Source organism: Spodoptera frugiperda, chromosome 25 (assembly GCF_023101765.2).
Source record: "Spodoptera frugiperda isolate SF20-4 chromosome 25, AGI-APGP_CSIRO_Sfru_2.0, whole genome shotgun sequence".
Taxonomy (NCBI): Eukaryota; Metazoa; Arthropoda; class Insecta; order Lepidoptera; family Noctuidae; genus Spodoptera; species Spodoptera frugiperda.
Genome location: NC_064236.1, coordinates 9,273,583 through 9,290,026, shown reverse-complemented (window position 1 = coordinate 9,290,026; position 16,444 = coordinate 9,273,583). Strand labels below are relative to the sequence as shown.

General features: G+C 34.9%; 2 protein-coding genes across 5 annotated transcripts in view; one reads left to right on the top strand and one right to left on the bottom strand.

Moving 5' to 3' along the window:
- The window catches only part of LOC118269137 (keratin-associated protein 9-9-like), a 72,929-nt gene that overhangs the window by 30,333 nt on the left and 26,152 nt on the right, over positions 1–16,444 (top strand). The gene's annotated exons all lie outside the window — the stretch shown is intronic.
- On the bottom strand, positions 11,624–13,897 carry LOC118272997 (uncharacterized). The gene is made up of 2 exons (XM_035589724.2): positions 12,407–13,897; positions 11,624–12,313 (listed from the first exon to the last, which is right to left on the bottom strand). Exons 1-2 carry the CDS (start codon positions 13,888–13,890, stop codon positions 12,109–12,111), a joined length of 1,689 nt encoding a protein of 562 aa, XP_035445617.2. The 5' UTR covers positions 13,891–13,897; the 3' UTR covers positions 11,624–12,108.

Below are 16,444 nucleotides of genomic sequence, written 5' to 3'. Positions count from 1 at the left end.
AATTTATCTCCTAATGATTTATTTCTTTTTCTATAAAATTTGTCTTTAACATTTTTAAACATCGGTATTCCCTTAACTAAATTTAATCCAGAGTCTTTAAGAACTCCAACAGTATCTCTAAATATGCATGGTACCTGCGTCGTCACATCAGACACAATTCTTTTTTGACAGTTGTAAAAATGTGTGTCGAATTCTCTTGAAACAAAGTCTGGCTCACAATCATGTCTGTCTTTCCTCTTTATGACACTGGCACTAGTAATAATTAACAATGCCTTACATGTAAGTCTTCGTACACACCGCCAAACTACTGAACCATCTTTATTGTTCCTTTTTTTGTCGTATTTGTAGCCGCCACGCATAAGCAGCGTTTTACCTCTTTTGGATGAAATATAATTAAATCCAACTTGGCCATGTGAAGTTGTAGGATCTGACTGTGACATGTTGACCCTATCAAGTTAAAAAAGATTAATAAATACGCAGATAATATAAATGTCTTGCACCTAACTGTGCTTATAAACTCATAGGTATGAGTATAATAAATATTCCCTCTCAGATAGTTCCTTTTCTGCTTGACTATCAGGTATTTTTAAGTCTATTTCGTCCTGAATTTCTGTAAATTGTTCTAGTAATAAATCTACCTTTTGTAAACGCGTTTGAAATTCAATTTTTACGGTTTCAGTAATGGTCGTTATTTCTACCAAATATTATTATATTATATAACACAATATTAACACAAATGAAGCACTCTATAAAGGAAAGGGCTAAGGATTGAGAAGAATGATTGGCCAGACCTTTTTATACTGGTGCCGTGGCTCCGTAGATGTCCTCGCTGATGGCGTCGTTCGTGCGTCCGATTTATGCTGGTCGCAACGATTTCTTCTATTGCATCCGGCGTTGAAGGTCCAACTTATGTTTGGAGATGAATAAAAATCTTCTTCGATAGTAATAAGACGTAGTAATAGTAACTAGTGGTCGCCTAGTGGTCGAAATTCAACCATATACGATTTAATTTATTTAACTCAAACTCAAACAAACTCTTTTATAAAACTCTTTTCATATGAGACGTGAGAATATCATCGCAATGTCTATCGATTTTGACGTTTTGTCAAATAAGATCAGATACTATGCATGTGTGTGTAATGTTTTATTTATTGATTTAATGTACTTTATAAGCATTATTTTTGAAAAATATTAGCGTTCTGCACTTTTCCTACACATAAACTATAAGTGTACCAAATTTTATGTTCCTACGTCCGCGCAATTTTCGTAAAAAGCGGTCCAAAGTTTTTGCATCACGTATTAATTTATAGATAAGTATCGTAAGTACGTAGTAATAGTAATAAGTATCAATTATTAGTTTACAATTATTTATCAATTATTCAATTACATATTATTAGCTAATTTTGACAATATAATATCGTGTGTACGCGTGTCGAGCAGTCGATCTAATTTGCAAGCGTTCGAAATTTGAATTGCGCGTGAATTCAAGTCCATCTATTTTGACAGCCAGGATTTTTTTTTCATGAAAGGAGTTTTGTTTATGCTTTATGTTCAATAAAATTGATGACGATGCGTCGACACCGTTCTCCAAACACATTGTATAATGTAATTTACTCATTCCATGTAAGACATAAGATGCGTGTTAAAGCGGAAACAAAATGACGGCTCACGGGGTGTTATAAGCCGTGAGCCGACATTTGATTCGTTTGTTTGTAATAGATCAAATTATACACACAGATATGCTAGCACTTACATTACGATGAAATATGTGCGTGGTACCTAGCCGGCAGTACGAAGTATGACTGAGGTCATAAAATTATTCCCTATCTCCCTCGCACACGCGCTCGCCCTAGGGGAGAGGGGTAAATGATATAAGGTAAGCTAACCAAATAAGGCCTACCTTATTTTTATTACCGCCTAGCTCGTAGGTTTAAAATTACAATGGGCTGATAATTTCAAAATCTTATATGTATTTATTAAACTTTGTAATAATGGAATCAAAATGGCTTTAGAAACAAAAATTACAATTTTGTAAACACAAATAACTAAAGTGTCACTTTGGCCTTATTGGGAACCCTATGTCTTATTAAGGCCTCAATAAAAACTAGTAAGTATTCAACTTCTTAATTATAACAAAACTTTGTCAATGCTTATAATAAATGTAATGAGATCTTATTAATTAATTTTGGTCATTATACACCAGGCTAAACGAGTTTCTCATCATGTAATACCCAAGTAACATCTTTGAAGTCATCGGTACCCCAGCATCAGTCAAACGAATGAGAATAACTTCTTGTTCTGTAGCCAATTTAGCGATCGACCTAGCTTTCGTGTAAGTGGAAACCACTCTTTAGATGGTGCGTACTTCTTTGGAAGTTATATGTGGCTGCAGCAGCCTACCGGGTAAAACAGGGTGCATAAAATTCGAAGGGTGAATAGATACTATGAAGAATTTCCCGATATCCATTCACCCCTTTTCTGTATCTATTCACCCCGTTTACCCCTTTCTACCATTTTAACAGCGTTTTCCATCTTTTGCAAAATCCATTGGCTTTCTTTTTGACAGAAGCTGGTGATCCGTTTTCTATGAAATTACTGAAAAACAACTATGCCGTAATAAGGCCTACACGTTTTTTTTGTAGGCTTTATTAGGGCATGGCACATAGGTAAACAAAACAACGATTATATGAAATACACCGATATTATAGCTATTTCACTAATGTGAGGAGATGGCTAAATGTATAATTGTCATACAGACAAAACACGGTACGTCCTATACTGATAAATATAAAAATACTAACAGTTTACGCTACTCGAATTTTATAAAAACTAAAGTGCGCTTCACGTCGTGATTGTTTTCGTCTGTAGGTTCCAACATAATCGCGGCACGGGTTGCTTGTTGTGCTCAAATTAGTTAAGTAATGTGCATGCACACTTCTACAAACTTTGGCGACCATTTGACATCGGGAAGAGGGAAATTTTCAAAATAGGCTTTATTGAGGCATAGGCCTTATTTGGTTAGGTTACTATATATTTTTTACAAAACTAGATTTAGTTTTATCGAGTCTTTAATTATTTATGTAACTAAGATTGTGTTATCGACTGTAAAATATTGGTTTTCGTAAAAAAATAATCAATGGGAGGAATCACTGAACGAAAATAAAATCATTTTTTAAATTCTGCGTTTTGTCCCATTGGGACGAAACGGTCGTGGGACGAAACACTGAACTTGCCTAACATTGCTTATCTATGATGAAACTCCAATTTGGTTAATCCAGACACAGTTGATTCTTCTGATTCCGATGTACACCCAAATAGAGATGGTGTATCCATAGAAGTTTCTTGTAAAGATTGTACTTCCAGAGTCACAACACTTGTAGTTTTTCTTGCTTTATAATTAGTGCTCTTGTCTATCATCCTAACTTCACACTGGGTTGAAACATCAATCTAAAGGAGAGCAAATAAATTTAATGTTTCTTTTTTGCTACTTAATATGTACATTTAAATTGTACATTTAAAACCGAAACAAACTGACATGACATTTATATTTGACAGTTGTAGGATCTACTCAAAACTTTAAAAAAATTATGAACAATTTATTAAGCATTTAATTCAATTTATTTAGCAGATAGGCTATAACTTATTTTCGAAAATGGAACACCTGATGCAGAACCGCAACAGACCAGCTAAACTATAACAGATATAAAAATGGTGTCATAGCAAAAATTGTTCCACGTTATGAGCATTTTCTGCTGACCAAATCGAATATCTGGAACACCTGATGTAGAACTCCAAGAGCCTAGCTAAACTATTCCGACATCCACGTGGGCGAAGCCCCTAGCCGTATATAGCCGCTAGCCGCTAGTATATTACTAAAATACACACCGTATAAATTCCTAATTTTTTTTTCAAGGAATTGATGCTGGTGAATGAAAGCCATCTGATTTGAATACATATTTGGCGCTGTGTCTGAATTATTGCTCATTATATCAATTTCATTTATTGTATCTTGATACGTTTTTATATTCCGCCTTTCTACCGCACAGTTTATTGGTTTCCAAGTATCATAAGAACTGACTTTGTTTTCTTGGCCAATACAAAACTCCACTATTCTCCCATTGATGCAGTACACATGTCAATACAATGTCACCATTTTCAATTGTCTGAACAATTTTGAAAGGCATTTTTTATTCTTATAATTTGAAAATCCGGCATCGATACGACTTTTAGTTTTGCCAAAAAAAAATATCGAAAGTCTCCCTATATCCGGGTCCGAAAAATCACAAGTATGTAAATATAAAATAAAATATACAATTATTTAAAAAAATAAAAATAAAGTTAAGTTGGCACTCAAAACAAGAAACATTCTGTCCATTTTTGGAATATGTAATGTTAATAGATTATGAAATAATCATTGTTTTTTTTGTATTTCTTTTGTATTTTTTATTTCAAGTTTAACGCCATATTAGATTGAGATATTTATATAGTATACTCTTCATATGTTAATCTATCAACATACAAAAAAAATCACAATCTAATTCCGCGTTATTCAAAAGTTATTGGATTTTTTTTATTTTGTTTAGGGTTGTCACCTCCGAATATCCGAATTTATATTTCTTTTTATCGGCGGTTAAGACGCATGTCAGTAAAAGTATTATGGTTCTTCGCTTACATTCGGAACAACTAAATTTTCGTCATCTTCATAGTATGGAGTATTGTCTACACTGACATTCACAGGTTTCAGTAAACTAATCGCTAATGCCGGCAGTGGATTTTTTTTTGCTTGTTGTTTTCGTTTATTTAATGTATAGTCGGAAATGACCGGGTCTGACGATTCTAATGCTCTGTGAAACAAATCGGATATTGTGGCTTCACGACTGATTTTCCGAGTATGATGCTCTCTATCAAATCACCAGAACTTATTCCGTGATTCTGATGCCTGTTCAGATAACATTCCGACGGGTAGTACTGACGACTCAATAATTTTAGCACCATGAACTAAAATCTTATGTACCGTGACTGTCATAGGATGCCACGCATATTTCTCTACGTATTTATATGCAAATTTTTTACAGTATGAGGAGAGAATAACCCCGTAAACTAATAAACTGTCATCTACAACTGGTGTCGAAAATGCCATGTCAATGTTGTTGAATTGCTTGGAAGTCAAATGACAATATAGGCAGCGAAGCTGAGATGTTGTATTTAAAAGCGTATTTATATCTTGCCGTCTATAGCAGCACAAACCAATTGACAATTTATCTTTATTTTGTGGCCTTTAGATGTTTCCAAATGAAAGGGAGTGAGGTTATCTATTTGTTCCTGTATGGTTTGTTTTTCGTATACAACCAATTCGCTGGATTCCTTTTTATACTGAATATGAATTGGTCTACAGAAACGATATGACTGTGGCGAAGGGTTCATCCATAATATATCCAGTTGTATGCAGATGATACAAAAATATTTAGGGTTATTCGTGAAAGTGGGGACTGTGAGCTGCTACAGCAAGATTTAAATAATTTTGAAATGTTCTGCAATGATAAGATTTTGTTTTTAAATCTTGATAAATGTTACGTTATAACGTTTTCTAGAAAACGTAACGTTCATAGAGCTTTTTTCCACAATTTCATCTAAAAGCCATAGGAATTGTTTCGGTAAACCTAAATACATTTTTGGTTTTTTAGCAATGATGTCTAACATTGCTTTTCTATGATGGAACTCTAATTTGGTTAATTCAGACACAGTTGATTCTTCTGTTTCCGATGTACACCCAAATAGAGATGGTGTATCCACAGAAGTTTCTTGTAAAGATTGTACTTCCAGTGTCACAACACTAGCAGTTTTTCTTGCTTTATAATTAGTGCTCTTGTCTATCATCCTAACTTCACACTGGGTTGAAACATCAATCTAAAAGGAGAGCAAATGAATATAATGTTTATTTTTTGCTACTTAATATGTACATTTAAAACCGAAACAAACTGACATGACATTTATATTTGACAGTTGTAGGATCTACTCAAAACTTTAAAAATTTATGAACAATTTATTAAGCATTTAATTCAATTTATTTAGCAGATAGGCTATAACTTATTTTCGAAAATGGAACACCTGATGCAGAACCGCAACAGACCAGCTAAACTATAACAGATATAAAAATGGTGTCATAGCAAAAATTGTTCCACGTTATGAGCATTTTCTGCTGACCAAATCGAATATCTGGAACACCTGATGTAGAACTCCAAGAGCCTAGCTAAACTATTCCGACATCCACGTGGGCGAAGCCCCTAGCCGTATATAGCCGCTAGCCGCTAGTATATTACTAAAATACACACCGTATAAATTCCTAATTTTTTTTTCAAGGAATTGATGCTGGTGAGTGAAAGCCATCTGATTTGAATACATATTTGGCGCTGTGTCTGAATTATTGCTCATTATATCAATTTCATTTATTGTATCTTGATACGTTTTTATATTCCGCCTTTCTACCGCACAGTTTATTGGTTTCCAAGTATCATAAGAACTGACTTTGTTTCCTTGGCCAATACAAAACTCCACTATTCTCCCATTGATGTGGTACACATGTCAATACAATGTTACCGTTTTCAATTGTCTGAACAATTTTGAAAGGCATTTTTTTACTCTTATAAACTGTATAAAAATGGTATTAGCTTAACATTGCGTAACATGTGGTGTTACTGTCCTGAAAGCAGCTTCAATGCGCTCTCTCATTTGCACCACTGTATCACACGGCGTTGTATACAAAATGATTTTTATGTACCCCCACAAAAAAAACCTAGAGGCGTTCGGTCTGGGGATCGCAGAGACCAAGCTACGTGTCTGCTACTACACCCGATCCACTGACGAAAGCGCATATCGAGGTGATCCTGAACATCTCGTGCGTAGTGTGCTAGTGCGCTGTCGTGTTGGAATATCGGATTATTATCCATTACAAGATTGGCGTAACCTTTAACGGATAACTCTGTGAGCGCATCATCCAAACCATTTCTTAGAAAGTTCAAATAATTTTGACCGTTTAAACTATGCGGCAAAAAATTGGTCCTCTGACAACATCTCCCACGATACCAGCCCACACGTTTAATCGCCATTGGTGTTGAAATGACAATTTCGTCGAAGCATGAGGGTTAGCGTGAGACCAAGTATGGTCATTGTGGATGTTGCTGATCCCCGCCCTCGTGAATGATGCTTCATCTGTCCACAGCACCCGTGAGCCAAAATCTGGCGAAGCTTCTACCTGATCGCAGTGCCACTCGCAAAAGGTCATGCGAAAAAGAAGAAAAAAATCTGCAGGTGTCAGCTCCTGAGTACGGCGGAAGTGGTACGGGTGCTGACCGTCATTATGCAACACTGTTGTAAGATGTCACTGTTGTCTATCTTTTATGGTTGACTCACAATAACACGTATAACTCCCTATAGCTTAGCAGTTCGAAGCTTTCTGATTATATTTGTCTACTCTTACGTCACTCTCATTGATCCCTAATTAAAAAATGTTAGCATTATTACCTATTTAATAAAAATCTAATAAGCCATCGTGCGTGAATACTGAATCATGCAATAAGGATTATTTTTGTGTAACAGTCGCCGCGCTCGGTGCGGCTAGCGGTGGTTCATATATATATATATATAACGAGATATATGTTATATATGTTATTAAAATGTTCTTGGGATTGCACTTTACAACATTATTCAGTAGTCAGAATAAGTTTTCCTTTGGTGTAGTCGTGGATTGGTATCTTCACCAATCTTTATTAATGTATCGGAAAATTGACGATCATCCGGGTTATTTCCAGTTCTCACTCGCATGTTTATAGTCAAATACACCGATTGTATATCACGCCACAAATAAGAGCTTTTCAGGCAAGCTCTAACCTCATCAGCTCGGGTTCCGGTACCGGTAAGGTTTGTCGGAAATCACCTCAAAATAAAACCGTGATACCGCCCATTGGTTGATCATTTTGTCTTATATCCCTTAAAGTCTACCGCTTCTACTCCTTTTCGTTGGGCATCGTACATTCATCCCATATGATTAAATTACAGTCACGTAATACCTTAGCTTTGTCGCTATTTCTTGAAATACTACAGGTTGGACTTTCCGTGCGATCTAAATCAATTGGTATTTTAAACATAGTGTGAGCAAATTTACCTCCTGGTAACAATGTTACAGCTATACCTGATGAAGCCACGGCAAGAGCAATTTTACGCTGATTTCGATCATATACCCTCTCAACATAACGTGATCGTGACAATGCGACAGAAAGTTAATTGAGATTAAAGCATACACAACATTGTTAGTAAGCTCGTCCGGAATATGAACATGAAGATTTCTTGGACTGCTCACACGTAAAACAGCTACGAGGGTGGGTCAAAAAGTTCGCGGAATATAGGGGAAAAATTAAGAATTTAAACACAAAATATTTTTTCCTATTCAATATTCTCCTTTTATTCTAATACATTTATCTGATCGGTGAATTAATTTATTAATACCCTCGAAAAAAATAATTTGTCTTCGTCGTCAAAATATGTCGAAATTGCGGTTTTCACGTCTTCATCGCTGGAAAATTTCTTCCCTCAAAGCTTTTTCAATTTTGTAAACAGATAATAATAGCACGGGGCTAAATGTGGGCTATAGGGAGGATGTTCTAAGGTTTCAAAGTCCACTCTTTGTACAGCAGCCATCACAACTTGTGCCTTGTGCACGGGTGCATTGTCGTGCAAAAGGAGCACCCCTTTGAACAATTTTTCCCTCCTTTTTTCCCTCATAGCATGTCGCAGTCGATCCAGCAATGTAACGTAGTAGGCTCCAGTTATGTTGACACCCTTTTCCTTGTAGTCAATAAGAAGGATTCTCTCTGTATCCCAGAAAGTAGTGGCCATTAGTTTTCCAGCCGATGAAAATACTTTGAATTTCTTAGGGGATGGTGTGCCCTTTTTGTACCACTGCATCGAGTCGTGTTTGGACTCAAGCTCATAATGATGAACCCAAGTTTTATCTCCAGTCATAATCCGGCCTAAAACTTCGTCCTTGTTTTCACCACACGTAGCCAAAAACTCGCGACAACACTCAACTCGCCGCTGCTTTTGGTGTGCCGTGAGCATTCTCGGCACCCAGCTTGCGCATACCTTTCACATGCCAATATGGTCATGTAGAATGTTCAAAATGGTTATAGCTGATAGTCCGATCATTTTTGCAACCTGTCTCGTCTTCAAACGAGCTTTTCGTTATCTTCCAATATATTTATATTTTCTTTATCTTCCAATATATTTTTTTCTAGATTTTCGACAATTTCCACCGTGGTCAACTCGACAGGGCGTCCTGGCCTGGGATCGTCTACAATCGGATCCCTGACTTGCTTGAAGACGTTGTGCCAGTTGTAAATCATGGTTTTACAAGGGCAAGCCTGTCCCCATAAACAGAAAACATCTCTTTCCAAAAGTTTGATGTTTTTTAAAAACGAGCAAAGGTTGATGAATTATCTGACCAACTCGCCTTTCTTATAACTTCAATGTTGATCCCTCTCTCCGAGGCTTTTGAAGTAGATGCATGTCTAGTGCTATGAGGTGTGAATTTATTAATATCTATTCCACTATTACATAGTATTTGTTTTATCCACCTGCTATAGTAGTTGTGGAGGCAGCATGATAAGGTTTTCTTAAAGAAATAATTAATGACTTACAGTCTTTTAAAAAAGAAAAAAGAAGAAGAAAGAAAGTCTTTCCTTATGTTTTAGTCATATCTAAATATTCTAAGAGAGTAGTCCCAGAGCAAATATACTTATTTTCTCTAAAAAATGGTATTATTAAATAAGGTTGAGGTCTGTTGGGAGCAGATGTTTTAATTAACTCCGGAATCTTTATATTAATGTTATCCTCATTTTTATCTATGTTATCTATGTTGATGAGAGATAAGGTTTGGATCCTGTGTGCGAGCCAACAGCCAACAGAGTGACTAACTTCTTGGTCAATAGTTCTAAACTGAGAGTATTATTGGAGTGTAAATTAGATAATAAGTATTTTAATACAACACTGGGATCCCACATATCATCATATTTAGGTTTCTTTGGTCTTAATTTAAATATGCCCCTAAAAAACTATATACTAATTCTAGTTCGGCTTCAATATTTTGAGAAATGATCAAATAGCCTTTATAATTTCCGTTATTTCTAATTAAAGCGGTTGTTTTGTGATTCTCTAAGATTTTAGTGTAAAGCCAGCCATATTCTATGCCTTGACATGCCGACACAAGGAGGCCAAGTTGGGCAAAATCATAAATCCTGCACTGCATATATGTTTAATTCTTAAGGTATCAATTTTATCTTTAATGAAATCTACCTTTTTATATAGTAGTGATACTGAGAATTGTCTAAAATTTAGAATAAATCGTAAATGTTGTAAGCACTGTGAAGGGTAAAGATTGCTTTTCTTAATGTTAACAATAAATCCCAAGTTTTCAAGAAAATTTCTTGTAACAGTAATGTTGTGTAGACATTTTTCATATGTGCAAGACAAATAATATCATCCAAATAGATTGTGGATAACAAGCCTAAAGATCTCAAATAACCAACAACTGGCTTCATGATCTTTGTAAAGACATAACCTATCCTTTTTCTTAACTGAAATCAAATAATATGCATTCTTTAGGTCGATTCTACTCATGAAGCAACAAGGGTGCATGAGATTAATAGCAGTTCTTAGATCTTCTAGTTTTAAATGACAAGTATTAACATAATTATTAAGCTCTTTGACGTTAAGTATGAATCTCCAAGTACCACCTGACTTGGGATGTAAAAATATACTAGAAATGAACTGGTCTTTTACAGGAATGCATGGTACAACTGCACCTAATTGTAGTAATTTCTCAATTTCCCCCTCTCTGCCAATTAACTCTTCAATATCCGCTGAAAGAGCATTGTTATCAGTTATGTAATCAGTCTCAAAATTATACTCTTGTAGGAGCCTTGAAGGCGCCATTTGATGTAGCCTAGGTACCTATTACGGAAAACTTACCCGAGTGGCGTCAGCAATTGCGTTTTCTCGCCCGGTCCTCCAACTCGCCCGTTCCATCCTGCTTCAGGGAGGGTAATACGCGTCCTATTCTTCTTCTTATTTATTATTATATTTATTCTTCTAATCTTTTACGGCTCTTCTTGCCCATATTGGTAGACAATTCTCCAAAATATGCGAGAAAATTCTTGAGCTAGTGTAACGGTTCGTGAACAAAAAAGTACAATGAATTTGCTAGCGGAAGAAACAGCGACCATAGAGTAAAAATATTATTATTTTCCTTTTTCATAGATTTGTTCATCTTTAAACATTTAGATGGTACGATGTACGAAAGTAGTACGACTACATAGTATAATTGAGCGAGGATGATGCTACCTATACAATAATCATCATTGCTTTAATCGGTTTCTTCATCGGTTTCTTGAACTAATTTTATTTTTCTATTACAAGCTAAAGGCATGTGAAACATTTCTGCAGAGGTAGATGGTACTGGATTATTATAATCAATAGATGATTCTGGGCTCATTTCAAGTTTTTTGTCATTACACGGATTAAGCGATAAATCGTGAGTCTATTTTGTACAATTTAAAATATTATAGGGAACTATATCGTCGGCCTAATTCGCTAACCTGCCAAATCCATTTTGGCGTAGTTTACAAGAGAGAGTAAAAACTGTATAATATTTTATTCTTTTTATAAAACAAGATTCTGAAAATCCCGGTTTCTGTAATGATTCTAGACATTTTCAGGGGCCGAAACAAGTTCTATGGTCGAAAATACTGATTTTACTGACCAAAAATTCAAAAATACTGACCAAATACTGACCATTTCCAAACCGTTTTTCGGGTGAATGGTGTGAAATAAAAAGCTTATTTTCAGTTATTGGCCTCCACCATCCCCATAGCCAACCAGCACCGCCTTTTTATTGTGTTAAAAAGCTTTTTTTATTGTTAGTAATTGTTATTGTATTACAAGTGAGTCATGCGCATTCGTGCAAAATTATACATATAGTGAACACTAAAATCAAATGACTATGAGAAAGAAAAAAAGTACAGAGAAGTTCCATTAAAATAAACATAACATTTAAAATTAAGTTTTCTTAAAGAAGTTTGTTATAAGTGCTTTTTTCTTCTTATCTACAATTTTTTGTATTTTTTCTTCCTCTTGTATTTGTTCTTCTTCTTCTTTTCTCTCCTTTACTACAGTTTCTAGCAGAGATTTTGCCATATTTACGGAAACCATGTCTTTTTCTTTGATTCCGCCCTTCAACATGGCATTTGCATTTTTAATTAATCTGGAAATAATAATTAATTACATTGCGAAATCGTGCATAGAAATAAACACAAACAAACCAATTAGAAACAATCACAAAGCGTGCTATATCTACCTGTCAATTGTCTCCCTCTTAATTTTTTCTTCTTCTCTTATTTTTTTTAGCGTTGTCTCACCTTCTTCAATAATCGTCTTAGTTTCTTCGTACTTTCTCTTAAGTTCTTTTTTTTCTCTATCAAGTTCCTCATTTCTTTTCTTTTCGAGCTTCTTTATTTCTTCTTTTTGCTTCTGTTCTTCACAATATGTTTTATATCTTATATATGCCGTTCTGGCTAATTTCATCAATTCAGGTGTTAAAGGGACTAAATGAATCTTGTTTTCGTACATGTTTTTTAGTGCCGATTTAACTGTCAAATGCGCATCAAGGGTCCTCTGACACATGTTAGCCCTTTCTGGTGTTAAAATTCTACCCGAACATGAAAAGCCCCTTTCCACATCTGCATTGCCATGCGACAGTGCTAATGCGGCCTTTACAATGTGCTCCAGGTTGGGGAACATTTTTTCTCCGTTATCAAAGGTCCTTTTAAAAATATTGCCCCAGTAAGTTTCAATCCTTTGTTCTTCTTGATTTCCTTTTTGATGTTGCATCAACAAAAGACATTCGTTTGTTAGTGCCGTTTCTTCAAACGCAACCGGCAAAGTGTTTGCAATTTTTAAAAAGTCTTTATGACACGTTTCTGAATTTTGTTTTTTAGGGTTCAATATTGCCAAGTATTTTATTAAAGAATAATCCATTGACGTTTTTGTTAGCAGATGTTTGCAAGCGGCGACGTAATGATTTTTTACTTTGTGTAAAAATGTTACTCTATCACGTTCTTGAGCGGTCTCCAATAATTCTCTGATTGAATCTTCTAGCACAATATCTTGAAGAGGAACGTAATATTTTTCATTTAGACCTTCAACTGACGTAGGCGCGCTTTTTACACAAAACCGATTAAAAATGGTTCTCACGAGTTTCTTTAATTCTTCATGAATCATGTGAACCAATGGCTCTTCACGCTGGAAGAAACCAGTGACTTTCACGAACATCTTTACACTGGACACTACAAACATTATTTCTGCTTTTGCTAGCTTTTGATTGATGAAGTTATAGATGTTTTTAAAGTTTTGGGATGTATTAGTCTGTTTTTTAGGTAGATGTTTAGTGAAATACTCAATTATTGCAGGCCATTGCTCTAAAACGCGTTCAGCAGCAGGCCCCATAGTGAGCCAACGTGAAGAAACGTGCTTAATGAAGCGATGGTTTGGCAAATTTAACTTGTCTTGAATAATTTCATATTCTTCCCAGCGAGCAGGCCAACCATCGAAAAAGTTGTGAATTTGAAATATAAAGTCAGATACGCTTTCACCAAACTCCATCAAAGCCTTAAGAAAGGCATTGTGTACAGTGTGAATGTTACATGTTCCTATATCAGCTAATTTCCGTCTGCCTAACAGAATTAAAGAATCGTTCATCAATCTTGTAACCGCTTTATTCACATTGGGCCCGTCACAGCCTAGCATCAGAAGCCTTTTGCGGGATAGTTGAGCGTTGTCCATTGCTTCATTCAGCTTAGAATAGTTTCTAAATGTGTCGTTATTATCATTTCTTTAATCGGAGACCAATATTTTATGGCCACCTGAAGCTCCTTTTTTGATGCTGCATTGCAGGTTTCATCGAAACATAGCGAAAAATAGGAGTCTTTGTAGTCCTTCATCATTTCTTGCCTAAAATATGGAGCTATAGCATCACAAATTAAATATCTTGCTTTGGTAGTAGACATAGAAAAATCTGATGGTAGTGAATTTGGAAACATAGCTGAAAATAGTTCCTTTATAGAATCGCAAGAGGGCTCTATTGGAAAATCAGAGACCACCATTTTCATAGCCCACAAAATTTCTGCTCTTGTGGCCCCATCTTTGACACTATATAATTGTACACAACTTCTTTGGCTATTTTCAGGTTTAGAAGTACTTGGTTGTTCTTCGATGGGTTTTTCATTGGGTCGCAAACTTGTCATATGCAATTGAGATGCTGTCAACTTTACTTTACACTGTTCCTTGTGTTTTTGTGTTGATGCGTGTTGTTCGATAGCTTCAAAGCCCCAAGCAATCGAAAACTTTTTAAGACACACAAAACAAAAATAACCTGTATCACTGTCCTCTTTTTTTCCCCACTCACACACAATATGTCCATTTTTATCTTTTTTTTAAGCCAGTCTTCATTAAATTTGCACTTACCCATAATTACTTGTTTTGATATGTATAGAGATAGAGTCTATTATTTTGTTAGTGATAAATTAAAGCACAAACACAGGCAAGGTACACACATTAACAAATCACCAGTATGAAGCTGTAACAAACATGCATGAGTTAAATTACACAAAATTAGAACAAAGAAATACTGATTTAAAAAAAATTTTTTTTTTTTAAGTCAGCTGCAATATATACTATGTAGATCATCCACATACACTTGGAACAAAAAAATTTGTGCCCAGTGTATATAGAGCATGCAAAGTGCAAAGCAGCCCTCAGATATCATCAGTCATCACTGGGCAAATCGAAAAATACTGACAATACTGACCGATTTTCAAAAATACTGACTTTTACTGACCAGGTCCAAAAATACTGACTTTTACTGACTTTACTGACCTGTTTCGGCCCCTGCATTTTGTTAATTTTAATTGCAGAATAACTAAGACACAGTTCAGAAAAACAATAAAAATAATTACTTAGCAGGTTTTCGTTGCATAGTTTTATAGGAGTTGAGGAGCATAGTTTGAGGATATAGCAGTTTTACTCTTATATGAACATGAAATGAGAGTATTTTTTGTTGAGGTTTATAAAATATAATCAAATAAATTTAATCAATTTGTATCAAAATTTTTATTAATATACCAAATAACAGTACAATCGGTCTTGAAACAATCTAGAACAAGGATTAGACTTTTTAAACTATAGATTTGTTTATAAAAAATATGATCGCACAAACACCATTTCAAATGTTGTAAGTATTCTTAACTAATTAAATTACACACTCGTATTATAATAACAGTCTTCAATTATCTTACCATTAAAGTCACAGTCATATAAATCAGTCTTAAATTTAGGAACAGCTTAGTAATTTCAAATTATTCTTAAAACAAAACAATCACATTCTTTAAACAAAAAATAAACTTCTAAAATAAAATCTTAATCAAAAATAATCTTCTAAACTCTTTAACTCGAGTATGGGACAACAAAGAATAATTAATAAAAATAACCTACTCATGAGGCAAATCATCATAATATTTATGATAGTCAGAAGGAAGAATCTTTTTAATTTCCTGCAAATCCTCAAACTTTCGCAGAGTAATTTTACGTCGATTTTGATGCAATTGGGTTAAATCAATACTCTCACAAGGATGACATCGTGCAGACTTTCTCTGTGGCAAAGGTTGCCATTCATCTTGATACGAAGTTTTATAGAGAATGGATCCATTGCTTTCATAACGTAGAGCTCGAATGTCAGTCACTTTGGGGTCCCCTTTGGATCTTCCTGGTCTAATATTTTTGTAAAATTGTATTTTGTCAAATTTTTTTAAGTAGGTATGATCCAAATATTTGACAATGTAAGGGGCTGGTGATCTTCGGGCATGTTTTGCAATAGATATGTATTCAGCTAGTACGTTTATGATTTTATCTTTAAGGTGACGTTCTATAGTGGAGTGCATAGAATCCACCTCCATCTGGGTGTGACCCACTTCTAAAAATTTTTGTTCAATTGTTAAATTTTTGTGCCGTGTGTCGTGAACGACAATATTTAAAAGAGCATTGGATAAAATGCTGTTCCTGTTTTGATAAGTGCACCCATCACTGTAAATCTTCCCTCGCTTGTTTCACTTTCTTAATATGTTCTTGGTGCTCTTCTTCTGTAACTTTTCCTACTTTGTAACTAGCGCATTTTTCGCACTGATCTTTTTTCGGTCTAAACAATGCAAAGTTTTTGGCTTCAAATTCATTTGAAAACGAAGTTATGGAAAGTGATTTTATATTTCTTTCTTTACATCAATCGTTGACGTAAAATTGATAAAGGCTTTCTTTCGATTCCCATTCTGGCAACAAATACAACTTC

Excerpts from the sequence above, each read along its gene's own strand:
- LOC118272997 (XM_035589724.2), bottom strand. The coding sequence starts at position 13,890 with ATGGACAACGCTCAACTATCCCGCAAAAGGCTTCTGATGCTAGGCTGT. Across the intron at positions 12,314-12,406 it reads AAGAGGGAGACAATTGACAG|ATTAATTAAAAATGCAAATG; the intron begins GTAGATATAGCA and ends TATTATTTCCAG.